The sequence below is a fragment of the Rhineura floridana genome, chromosome 3 (assembly GCF_030035675.1).
Source record: "Rhineura floridana isolate rRhiFlo1 chromosome 3, rRhiFlo1.hap2, whole genome shotgun sequence".
NCBI classification, from domain to species: Eukaryota; Metazoa; Chordata; class Lepidosauria; order Squamata; family Rhineuridae; genus Rhineura; species Rhineura floridana.
The window spans coordinates 216,180,499-216,191,695 of NC_084482.1; the positions used below are offsets into that span (position 1 = coordinate 216,180,499).

At 45.3% G+C, this 11,197-nt stretch overlaps 1 protein-coding gene across 3 annotated transcripts; it reads left to right on the forward strand.

Annotated features, from left to right (window-relative positions):
- Positions 1-78: 78 nt before the first annotated feature.
- LOC133381612 (zinc finger protein 397-like) lies at positions 79-10,002 on the forward strand. 3 transcript variants are annotated; one of them, XM_061620955.1, is made up of 6 exons: positions 79-382; positions 3,430-3,899; positions 4,084-4,153; positions 4,499-4,581; positions 6,401-6,527; positions 7,909-10,002. In XM_061620955.1, exons 2-6 carry the CDS (start codon positions 3,483-3,485, stop codon positions 8,550-8,552), a joined length of 1,341 nt encoding a protein of 446 aa, XP_061476939.1. In that variant the 5' UTR covers positions 79-382; positions 3,430-3,482; the 3' UTR covers positions 8,553-10,002. The 3 variants fall into 3 exon arrangements, with proteins under 3 accessions (XP_061476939.1, XP_061476941.1, XP_061476940.1); XM_061620957.1 differs by having other exon boundaries at positions 7,912-10,002; XM_061620956.1 differs by lacking the exon at positions 79-382 and adding an exon at positions 1,030-1,287.
- The last annotated feature ends 1,195 nt before the right edge of the window (positions 10,003-11,197 follow it).

Sequence of the window (11,197 nt, forward strand, 5' to 3'; positions counted from 1 at the left end):
GGACCCCCGCCTCCCCCCCTCCCCAAATCCCCTTCCTCTCTAGGAACCCCGTTCGCTGTCCTTAACCCTTCCGCGGCCAGCCTCCTCCTCTCCAAGAAGCGCGCTTTGCGCAGGGAGCAGTTTCGCCTCAGCCCGGGCGCGCCTCTGTCCCCCTCGGCCGAGCAGGGCAGGCGCTGGTCGGCGTCGCTCGTCTGCGAGGCTCTGCCGGGAGAGGCTTACCGGAATGGCTCCGGGGCACGAGAAGGCGCAAAGGCGTCTTCCTCCGCGGCTGGCTGAACCTGGCCCGGGCGCAGCGCGGCTCGCTCTTCCGACCCTCTGAAAAAGGGGAGATCGTCCGGCGGAGATTCCTCGGCGAGGAGACGGAGGGAGCCGAGAGGAAAAGGTGGATCGGAGGGGAGGCTTTGGGGCGGGCGGGGAGCGAGAGCAGAGGGACGGGAAAGGGGGAGACGCCTCCAGCCTCCCCTTGCGGCCCCCGAGGGATTCTCCCCGCCGGGCAAATGCAGAGCGGAGCCCAAACCGCGCATGATGTGTGAAGGCAGATTGACTATGCACGAGTGTATACCTGTGTGGGGTCTTGGACTTAGTTTTGCTCTAGCACGTGCGGATCCAGCCTTGCAGTATGCAGGCCGCCTTCGTCTTCCAAAGGGATTTGCAACCCAGAAACATTTAGCGGAGAGACCCCACCGGGGTGCTCCTCTTGTTATTCACCGGCCTGTCCCCGGACGGGTGGCAACAGGCTCAAATCCAATGTTCAAGTCAATTCAATGTTCAATTAAAGCAAACTGAAATCCCGAGGAACCGGCTGGGTCCTGAAAACGGCCCGCTCAGGCGTCCAAGGCCTGGTGGGTCAAGAGGAGCTTCCGACGCCCGCACCTGACAGCGTGCAAACGGGAACCCGAAGTGTAGAGTCGCTTGTCTCTTTGCTTGGCCAAGAGGGAGCAATGAGCGCGGGGGAGTGGGGGAGGAGAGAGATTGGGGCAAGATCTGTATGGGAGGGAGGAAAGAAAGGGGGCAGGAAACCGTCCAAGTTGCCCTTTCAGCATCGGAGGGCTTCTTTGTGCAGCCCAATGTTACGGGGCACCTGGACTCCAGAGTCCAGTCCCCACTGCAGGATCTTCTGACACCCATTCACTTGGGCTCTCCGCGGGAGTTCCCAAAGGGGGAGGGGGAGGGGGAGAACTGGGGCAGCCCCCTCCCGTCCCTTCTTGCCTGGATTCTCACTTGTGGAGGGGGAAAGTGGCATGTGTCTCTAGCAAGCGCTGCATTGGTGCTCCCTTCTGAAATCTGGTGAGTCTCTCCCCCCCTCCCCCGTTTTGTACATTTGGGTAATGGGGAGCTCCAGGGCCGCAGGGGGAGGGTGCATAGGGGGTCTGTTTAGTTGATCCATCCAGGATCCACTATAGCATCAAAATCAGGAAGTACCAAATCTTCTTCCCCTCCTCTCTGCCAAGCCAGAAGGAACCTTTCGATGTACATTGGAATGTGTGAGAGAGGATTTGAAGTAGGCCTGCAACGCTGGGTTGATTTTAATGGAACTGTACCAGGCAATAGTGTTTATCGAGCCTCCTGGCTGACCCGCATGTGCCCATTCAGACGTGCAACCCCTGAGATACAAAGGGAATCATTCAAGACTGAGTAGAAATCCCAGCTGAGAACTACCGCTGTTGGTCTTTTAATCGAAGGAATCAAATGCAAGAAAACGTGATTGAAAGTGAGCAAACGTGGTGTATTAAACTGAAATTAAAACAAATGAAATTACTATTACCAGTTAATTTATATACCACATAATTGCTAAGATTACTTCGAAGCGGTGTACAAGTATAAAAGCAATTACAAAAAATATAAACAAACATTAATTTAAAAAAACCCCACAAAATACACAATGAAACAATTTAATCAAGGCATAAAAAATAAACATCTACAATTAAAATGTAGACAATAAAACAAGCCCATTAAAACAGCACTGATTAACAGAGGAATCCAAACAGGACTCAACAGAGTTGCATAGCCATCGAATTTGGTTGCTCATACCTACCAGGGCTGGGGGTGGTGGAAGCAAAAGCCTTCTGGTGTGCTTTGGGTGAATTGGGGATCTGGACTGAAATTTAAGGTGTTAATGGCAGCAGGCATTTATAGAGTGAAAACAGAGCTTACGAACCATAGATAAAACCTGCCGTAGTTAATGATATGTGGATATAATGGTGGCAGGCAGCTGGATGGAGAGGTGGGCTGTTTGTTTTGGGGGGGTCGATGAGTCTGCGTAAGAGGATATGAAGAAAGAAAGGAAAGGGAGAGAAAAAGATGGAGAAGGTCCTGGTCCAGTTAGAGAAATATTGGGACAGGTATATACCAAATAGTCAGTGTCAGAGCAACATGAGTAGCTGTGAGGGGAATAAAACCTCCATATACGGAATTAAACCAGAACTGTCACTAGAAGCTAAATTGATGAAACTGAGGTTATCATACTTTGGACACATCATGAGAAGACATGATTCACTAGAAAAGATAGTAATGCTGGGAAAAACAGAAGGGAGGAGAAAAAGAGGAAGTCCAAACAAGAGATGGATTGATTTCATAAAGAAAGCCACAGACCTGAACTTACAAGATCTGAACAGGGTGGTTCATAGCAGATGCTCTTGGAGATCACTGATTCATAGGGTCGGCATAAGTCACATAACAACAAAAAATATGGAAACTGCATACTAGATCTTAGATGCAGAGAATAAATGCTATTTGCTTTTGTAGTAAATAAATGAAAAAAAATTAATCTAAATAAAGGATCTGGTGAATGAATCAACTAAGATTTCTAGACCTAAGTGACAGTCTTTATTTAACCCAGCTTCAAGGTAGTTTAGGAAAAGTGAGGCTGGAGAGGAGGATGGCAGCAACAAATTGGGGTCTTACACCACGGCACAACTTTGGTCCATCTAGCTGAGTATTGTCAACACTGACTGGCAGCAGCTCCACACTGTTTCAGGCAGAAGACAGCCAGGCCTACTTGGAGATCCCCGGGATTGCCCCTGTGACCTTCTTCAGGAAACACAGATGCTCTGCCACTGAGCCATGGCCTCCAATGTTGAGAAGGGCTGTGGCTGGGAGCTCTTGAGTGAAGAAGGGACGAGGGCTCAATGGAAGGGCGAGAGGGGGTGCCCAGCCGAGGAGGGACAGACCAGTGCGGCAGCTGCTGCATCTTGTGACCCTCGCCTAGACTGAAGACTTTAATTCATGGTACTTACATGGAGAAACTCCACCCCTCCAAAAAATTCAACGCCCCCCCCCCATGAATCACTGATCTCCAAGAGCATCTGTCCTGAACCACCCTGTTCAGATCTTGTAAGTTCAGGTCTGTGGCTTCTTTTACCCATTCATTTTCCTGTTATGAAAGTGTAATAATTCTATAACAGAACAATGTCTTGGCTTTGCAAACAGAAATTGGCCGAAGACGAAGGAGTTCCTTTAGCCCTGTTGGAGGCTTTTGTCAGATGGATGGGGAAGACACGTCTGGCCCTGAAACAGGAAGAGGTCCTCATATCACCCAGACAAGGAATAGTGAGGGATTCTCAGAAAGAACCATGCAGAAGATCCTGGGTGAGGAGGAGACCCTGAGCTCAGATGTGCAGTGGCAACAGTTCAGGCGCTTCCGCTATTGGGAGGCCGAGGGCCCCCGAGAGGTTTGCAGCCGACTCCACCGTCTCTGCTGTCAGTGGCTGAAACCAGAGCGACGCACAAAGAATCAGATCCTGGACCTGGTGATCCTGGAGCAGTTCTTGGCTGTCCTTCCACCGGAGATGGAGAGCTGGGTGAGGGAATGTAGAGCAGAGACCAGTTCCCAGGCGGTGGCCCTGGCTGAAGGTTTCCTCCTGAGTCAGGCAGAGGACAAGAAGCAGGAACAGCAGCTGGTGAGAGCATTTTATTGAGATGGTCAAAAGGGGCTCAGAATGTGAGGGAGGGTATCCCAAAATTCTCTACTAATTTCCCACCTTTTTTTTGGAAATCATCCATGGAAGGAAGGTTTGCGCCTCTGTCATTCCTTTTCTAATCCTTCTCCCCATTCCCTGTTTTGAATCTTCATGACTGTTTCAGGGAAAGGATCGCTTTACAGATGTCCTTGAGGCTGAGAGGACTCCATTGGATGCCGGACAGAGGCCACTGGGTAAGGTCGAATGGGATGTACCACAATTTTGTCTCCCTTCGTTGATTTTGAAATTGATTCATGGGCTCCTTTAACATTTGTGAGGGAAGACATTTGTCTCCAGCCTTTTCCCCAGCTCAAAAATCCCCCATTCAGAAAATGTGAAGGTTTTATACACTGAGATCGGCACTTCAACTTCTGGCCCCGAGGGGGTGGTGGGGGTGGTTCATGCAACTAACATATAAAATGGGCACAAACGCTCAACAGGTAAGACTCCTTGTAAGGCCTATGTGTAGTTAGGAATGCATTACTTAACCTCTGAGAAAAACGTGCCTCTGGCTTCCCACTAAATTTTCTCTCTCACAGGTGATGAAACGATGCCGGCAAAACCTCCTCAGCCGTCTCTTTTTTGTGGCAGAGCAGAAACTGCTGCTGTGGAACCAGATCAGGTAGGGGGAGAAAACTGTAAGGAGAGTGGCTGGGGGGTGGCCTGGGTGCCTCTGTCCTCTGCTCACGTCCCTGAGCCTGAATGATTTTCTCTCCTCCTCCTTGCTTCTCTCAAAGTTCTCTTTAAGGAAGGTTGAAGAACATTTTACGTCCTGAGAACAATGACCAGCCACCTCACCTTAACTAAATGTAATAACAATGTAATTGTACTGCCTTCAAGTCGATTCCGACTTATGGCGACACTATGAATAGGGTTTTCATGAGGCTGAGAGGCAGTGACTGGCCCAAGGTCACCCAGTGAGCTTCCTGGCTATGTGGAGATTTGAACCCTGGTCTCCCAGGTTATAGTCCAACACCTTAACCACTACACCACACTGGCTCTCTCACCTTAACTAGCCTCGTGGGTTTAGCTAGCATGTTTTATTAGCACTAATGTTCGTCTTCATTTGTATATATAATGCCCCAATAGGTTTCTAAGCAATTTACTTGAAAGAATTTCTCACCACTCACATACCCCACCAATCATTGCACTCTGCTGGTGAGGGCATCCTGCACATCCCATCTCATCCGGAGGTGTCTTCCATACAATGGGATTGGGTCTTTATCCTTTGAAATTCCCGTTCCTTCAATATCAGACAGATGCTGTCTCTCTTGACTTTTTGGTGCCTGCTGAAGACCTCCTGCTTCCACAAGCCTTTTAAGTGGAGACCTTTATCCCAGTTTCCATCTGTACTGAATTTTTTTTAAAGATGCTTCTTTGTATGTTTTTTTTTTTAATCACTTGTTGACTTCTGCCCTGGGCTATTTTTGGGAGGAAGGGCATGATATGATTTACAAAGTATAAAAATCTGTTACACAAAGATTAAACTGTAAACATCCATTATTAAAATAACACAATGAAACAATCCATTAAAAAAAGATTATTTACTACAGCAATAAGTCAAGGCATGTTTTAATTAATAGTTGTGGGCCCAAATGTACACCCACTCCTAGCTTTTTGGACACCCAGTGGACGTAAATGGGCACATAAAATTTAATCAATGAACTAAGAGCACAAATTCAGATTGGAAGCCACTGAACCACTGACTAGAGGGCTGAAATGTTAGTGAAATTGAATAGAAACAGTAGAACATAGGGACATATTATACAATAATTCTTAGGGTTCTTACAAACCACCAGTCTTTCTGCAAACCTCCTTTGGAGAAAGGTAAAGCATTGCTCTTTTACTACAAAATATGAATATGAAATAACAAATATTTTCTTTTCAGTCTGTCTAATCCCAGAACAATTCTTCTGTGATCTTAAAGTTCTGACATTAGTGGATTTAAGTTTTTTTTTTTTAGTTTTTATTGTTTGCTATGTAGAGTTTTTTTATGCTTTCTTTAAGTAACTGCTAAACAAAACAAAATCCCCAAATATTTTTTTAATACCAGAACAGTTGTGCTTTAACCAATTTTTCTCAATTCTGAAATTTGTTTTAGAGATTTAATAATAATAATAACAACAACAACAACATCAACAATAATAATAATAATTCACGTATTCACTGACGGGTGGGTAGGCTAGTAAGCATTTTGCTAGGCTGGTAAATTTTGTAAATGTATTTGCAAGCCTGTATTCACCCCCTGTTATGTTTTTAGTTTGAACCAGTTTTGCCTCAATCCAAAAGTCAGAGTTTGTACATGGTAGAGTGGCTTCCACATGCAAGCCATTTCAGTGAAAAAATGGACATCCAATAACAATTCCTTAAAAAATGCCTTGCGATGAGTAATAGATGTCTTTATGCTATCTTTCAAGAGGAAATGTTTCCTTTTCTTTTAGGGTCCATTGTCCTTTGATGATGTGGCCGTGCATTTCACGGAGGAGGAGTGGGCCCTGCTGGATCCTGACCAGAGAGCTCTGCGTAAGGAAGTCATGGATGAGAATTATGGGGTTGTGGCCTCTCTTGGTAAGATTCCCTGTTCAATAATATCTGTTGTGAAACTTCAATTACTGATATATGTGCTGAACCCCAATATTCTGATCTGGCTCAACAGTGCCCCCTTTAGCATCTGGGGTTTTAATCTCCCCCCTGCCCCCTGCAATTAACCTTGCATCGGAAGCTATCTGTCCTTTTGTCATCCTCTAGTTATGCCCTTCTAACCAACTGATCTGAACTGCATAGGCCTCTTGAAATCATAGAATTGTAGAGTTGGAAGGGGCCTATAAGGCCATTGAGTCCAACCCCCTGCTCAATGCAGGAATCCAACTTAAAGAATACCCAACAAGTGGCTGTCCTGCTGTCTCTTGAATGCCTCCAGGGTTGGAGAGCCCACCACCTCCCTAGGTCATTGGTTCCATTGTAGTACTGCTGCAATGTAAACTTCAGAGTTATTACGGAAGTGGAAGAGCCCCTGTCGTTTTCTGGTTGGCCAGAGAGACTACTGACATCAGAGATGGAGCGTATTTCATGATTGGGTCAAACAACAACCCATCTCAAACAGGCAGGCTTTCCCAATCTCAGAGTCCCATAAATATGTGAGGCTTTTGCCTTCCTGGAAACATCTTGTCAGGAGTCCAAAGATGCTGGAAAGACTCTGCAAGGAACTCTGCACATGCTTTCAAATCGAAGATGTTGTTCGAGTAGGTAAATGTAGCTAGCTAAGTTACATTGACTTCATTTGTTTTATTTAGCAAACTGCCGGACCCCCTGAGATAGACAGATTGACTGATTGATTTGGCTTCACTGGCTCTATATTGAATTTGTCAGTATAATCTGCTGGGACAGATGTAGATACAGACCGGAGCCATCATAGAATGCCATGTCTGACAGAAGAGCCTTGCTGTAGCCATTGGCCTCTCTCACCCGCTATTGTCTGCTCTGACGGGCAGCATCTCTCTGAAGGCTCGTGCCCAGCATATTGTCATGGGCTGCCCCCATTATGTTTCATGGTATTACCTCCATGAGCCCTCATACATAAGGATCAATGCTATTATATATTATGTATAATCATTAGAATGCTGTCTAGTATTAAAACACTTGGGCATTCCTGCATATGGTTGTTCCATTTATCTGCACAACCACCTTGTGAAGTAGGCTAGGCGGCAAGTGACTGGCCCAAGACCACCCCGTGAACTTCATCCCTGAGCTGGAAGCTGAACCCCACAGTCTTTAGCGCAACAGCTGTCAGTTAACACCAGTCAACAGACAGATAACTCGGTATTATCTGTCCCCCGTTTAAATCCCATCAGCTAGCTATTCCTTTATCAAAAGCTGTTAATGGCATTTTTCAGCATGTTAGGGTTTAATTAACTCCTAAGGCTCTAATCAGTTTCTGTCTTTGTTGCAGAAGACGATGAATTGGAAACCAAGAATATGGGAGGCAACAACAAAATCCACAGAGTAGAGAAACCATATAAATATTTAGAGCTTGGGGAAAGCTTCAGTCAGAGATCCCATCAAATAATTCACAGTAGGAAAAAACCATATCAATGCATAGAATGTGGAAAGAGCTTCAGTCAGAGCGTCCGTCTCACTGTCCATCAAAAAATCCATACAGGGGAGAAACCATATCAATGCTTGGAATGTGGAAAGAGTTTCAGTCAGAAGGAAAGTCTCACTTCCCATCAAAGAATTCATACAGGGGAGAAACCGTATCAATGCTTGGAATGTGGAAAGAGCTTTATCAGAAGCACAGACTTCTGTCGTCATCAAAGAATTCACAGTGGGGAGAAACCATACCAATGTTTGGAATGTGGGAAGAGCTTCAGTCGGAGTGACAATCTGGCTGCCCATCAAAAAATTCATACAGGGGAAAAATCATACCAGTGCTTGGAATGTGGAAAGAGCTTCAGTCGGAGACACAATCTCACTGCTCATCAAAGAATTCATACAAGGGTGAAACCGTATCAGTGCTCGGACCATGGAAAGAGCTTTAAGAGAAGCACAGACCTCTGTCGTCATCAAAGAATTCACGTAGGAGAAAAATCATAAACCAAGTGGTGGCTGGTAGTCACTGGAGCTCAGATATCTGCTTAGGAGGTCATGGAGCTGTGTCCAAGTGTTCTCCTCATCCTTCTCTCTTGCAAAGGTAATGTGGACATGTAAACATTACAGCTGTACAAATACTCAGCATCTAACTAAACTGAAAATTGTGTTACTTTGGTTCAGAAGGGCTTTCTGCTGTCATTGTTCATCCACTGCTAGGAAAAAGTTGTGTAGCCTTCACCTGTTCTTACTTTCTCCCTATCTTCCTCTTTTGCAAAGAAACACCAGACGCTTAAGCATTACATTTGCATAAATACTTGGCACCTAAGTGTCTTACCTTGGTTCAGAATTGCTGTCACAGTTTATGGTTTGGATTCATGCCACAATGACAGTACATTGCTCAGAGGTATGCCCCATTGATTTCTATGGAGATTATTCCCTTGTAACCATGCACACGATTGCCTGAATTGGTTAGTTTTAAACGTGCCACACCGGATTGTTAACAAGACTGCTTAGAAGGGCCCCAAATAATTTCCAGACCTATGGCAAAAAGGAGTATTTCCTACACCAGCTTATTCACCTCTACTTCTTTCCAAAATGTGGAATAAAGTAAAGGTATATAAAGTGGAGTAGGATTTGGGAGGCCAGGTTAAAATTACTGCTCAGCTGCAAAGGTCACTGTCTCTCAGGCTATCCTACCTCACAGGATGGTTGTGAGGGTAACATTAGGAAAGGACGATCCATGAATGCCACCTTGAGCTTCTTAGCGGAAAGTGGAAGGGTGATTTAAGAAAATCCCATGAGTTCAGTGCTTCTGCATCCGTGACAGCCTGTGGGTAGAGGGCACCAAATGCTATATGTTATATTGTAAGTTGTATGAATCATCCAGGCAAAAATATTTAGTGAAACCTTTGGGGGTGCTTCCTCCCCTCCGTGATATAGATACGATCAAGTTTCTCCTACCCAGTTTGGACAGGTTTGTAATGTTTCATACAGCTACAATTACAGTGAAGGCTGCTCTACTTAGACAAGTATACATGGCCAGTCTTGGGATTTATGATTTTGTTTCTTGTCTGTGCTTTATTGCTTTATGTTGCATTTGATAGGTTTTTGTGTATAATTAATGTTTGAGTTTTTATCCAGCTACAACCTGTATTTGCTTTGCTTATGAATAATGTTTCGAATGGGACGAGATGTAATACTGATAAGTTAAGAATGATGGCAAAAAGGGTACCACCGGCCTGCCTGTCCCCAGTTTTGAATTGGGGGAGGTGTGCGCTCGTGCGTGACCAGTTTTGGAATCATGAAAAAAGACCAACCTAAAACTCAGAGTCGCTGTCTCTTAGCCTACCTCACAGAGTTGTTGTGAGGATAACATTGGGAAAAGGAGACCTATGAAACTAGAGCCACCTTGAGCTTCTTGGAGGAAAGGTGGAATGGATATAAATACTAATAAATAAGGAATTGTAAGAATAAAAAGTCTTTCTCTAACCTGCTTGCCCCTGAATTTGAACTGGAGAAGAGGTGTGTGTGTGGGGGGGCAGGTTTGGAATCATGAAAAAAACCAAGAAAAAAAAATCTGGGAGACAACCAAGGATTTTCAGGCTTAACAGCGCTGGACTTGCAAATCCCTTGTGTGGCTGTCTTCTGGGATGGGCTTGCCTGGGTGGAGTATGCAAGCCGAGTGCAAGCCACACTCCCACATTACATACCGGTTCTGCACACTGACTTCTCATCTGAACCATCCCCTCCACCATCCTACCATTTATAATAGTGGTTTAACTTTGCCAAAGTGTTTTGTAGTCTTTTATCTTCACAAGAACCCTGTCAAGTAGATCATAGTGCAGTTTTAGCAAAGCAACGAAAAGGACAGTAACAGCACCTTAAAGACGAACACATTTATTATAGCATTAAAGCTGTCTTGGGCCACAGTCCATCAGATGCATCATCCTTGATAATCCATGAAAATGTATATAATAATACATTTCTGTCCTTTAAAGTGCTATGGACAATTGTTTTCTGCTGTAAACCAGGCTAGTTGGCTGCCCCTTCTGACTGAAAGTGTACCATGGTAATATGGGCAATACTATTTTGGGCTTTTGAGTTTAGAGAAAAGGCAAGCGAGAGGTGACATGATAGAAGAGAATAAAATGCCTGGCATGGACAGAAAAGTTTTTCTCCCTCTCTCATAACACCAGAACTCGTGGGCATCCAATGAAGTTAAATGTTGGAAGATTCAGCACAGACCAAAAACTCACACAGCCCATAGTAATTGTTGCTTTTTAGTAATGTTGGACTGCCTTCAAGTTGATCCCAACTTATGGCGACCCTGTGAATAGGGTGTTCATGGTAAGGACATAGGTTTCCAGAAGGAAGATGGTCGCGATGAGGATTTACCAGTGTGGTGTAGTAGTTAAGGTGTTGGACTACGACCTGGGAGACCAAGGTTCAAATCCCCACACAGCCATGAAGCTCACTGGGTGACCTTGGGCCAGTCACTGCCTCTCAGCCTCAGAGGGAAGCAATGGTAAACCCCCTTTGAATACCACTTACCATGAAAACCCTATTCGTAGGGTTGTCATAAGAACATAAGAACATAAGAAGAGCCTGCTGGATCAGGCCAGTGGCCCATCTAGTCCAGCATTCTGTTC

Coding starts and splice junctions, on each gene's coding strand:
- LOC133381612 (XM_061620955.1), top strand. CDS start 3,483: ATGGATGGGGAAGACACGTCTGGCCCTGAAACAGGAAGAGGTCCTCAT. Junction 4,154..4,498: donor TGCCGGACAGAGGCCACTGG/GTAAGGTCGAAT, acceptor TCTCTCTCACAG/GTGATGAAACGATGCCGGCA. Junction 6,528..7,908: donor TGGGGTTGTGGCCTCTCTTG/GTAAGATTCCCT, acceptor TCTTTGTTGCAG/AAGACGATGAATTGGAAACC.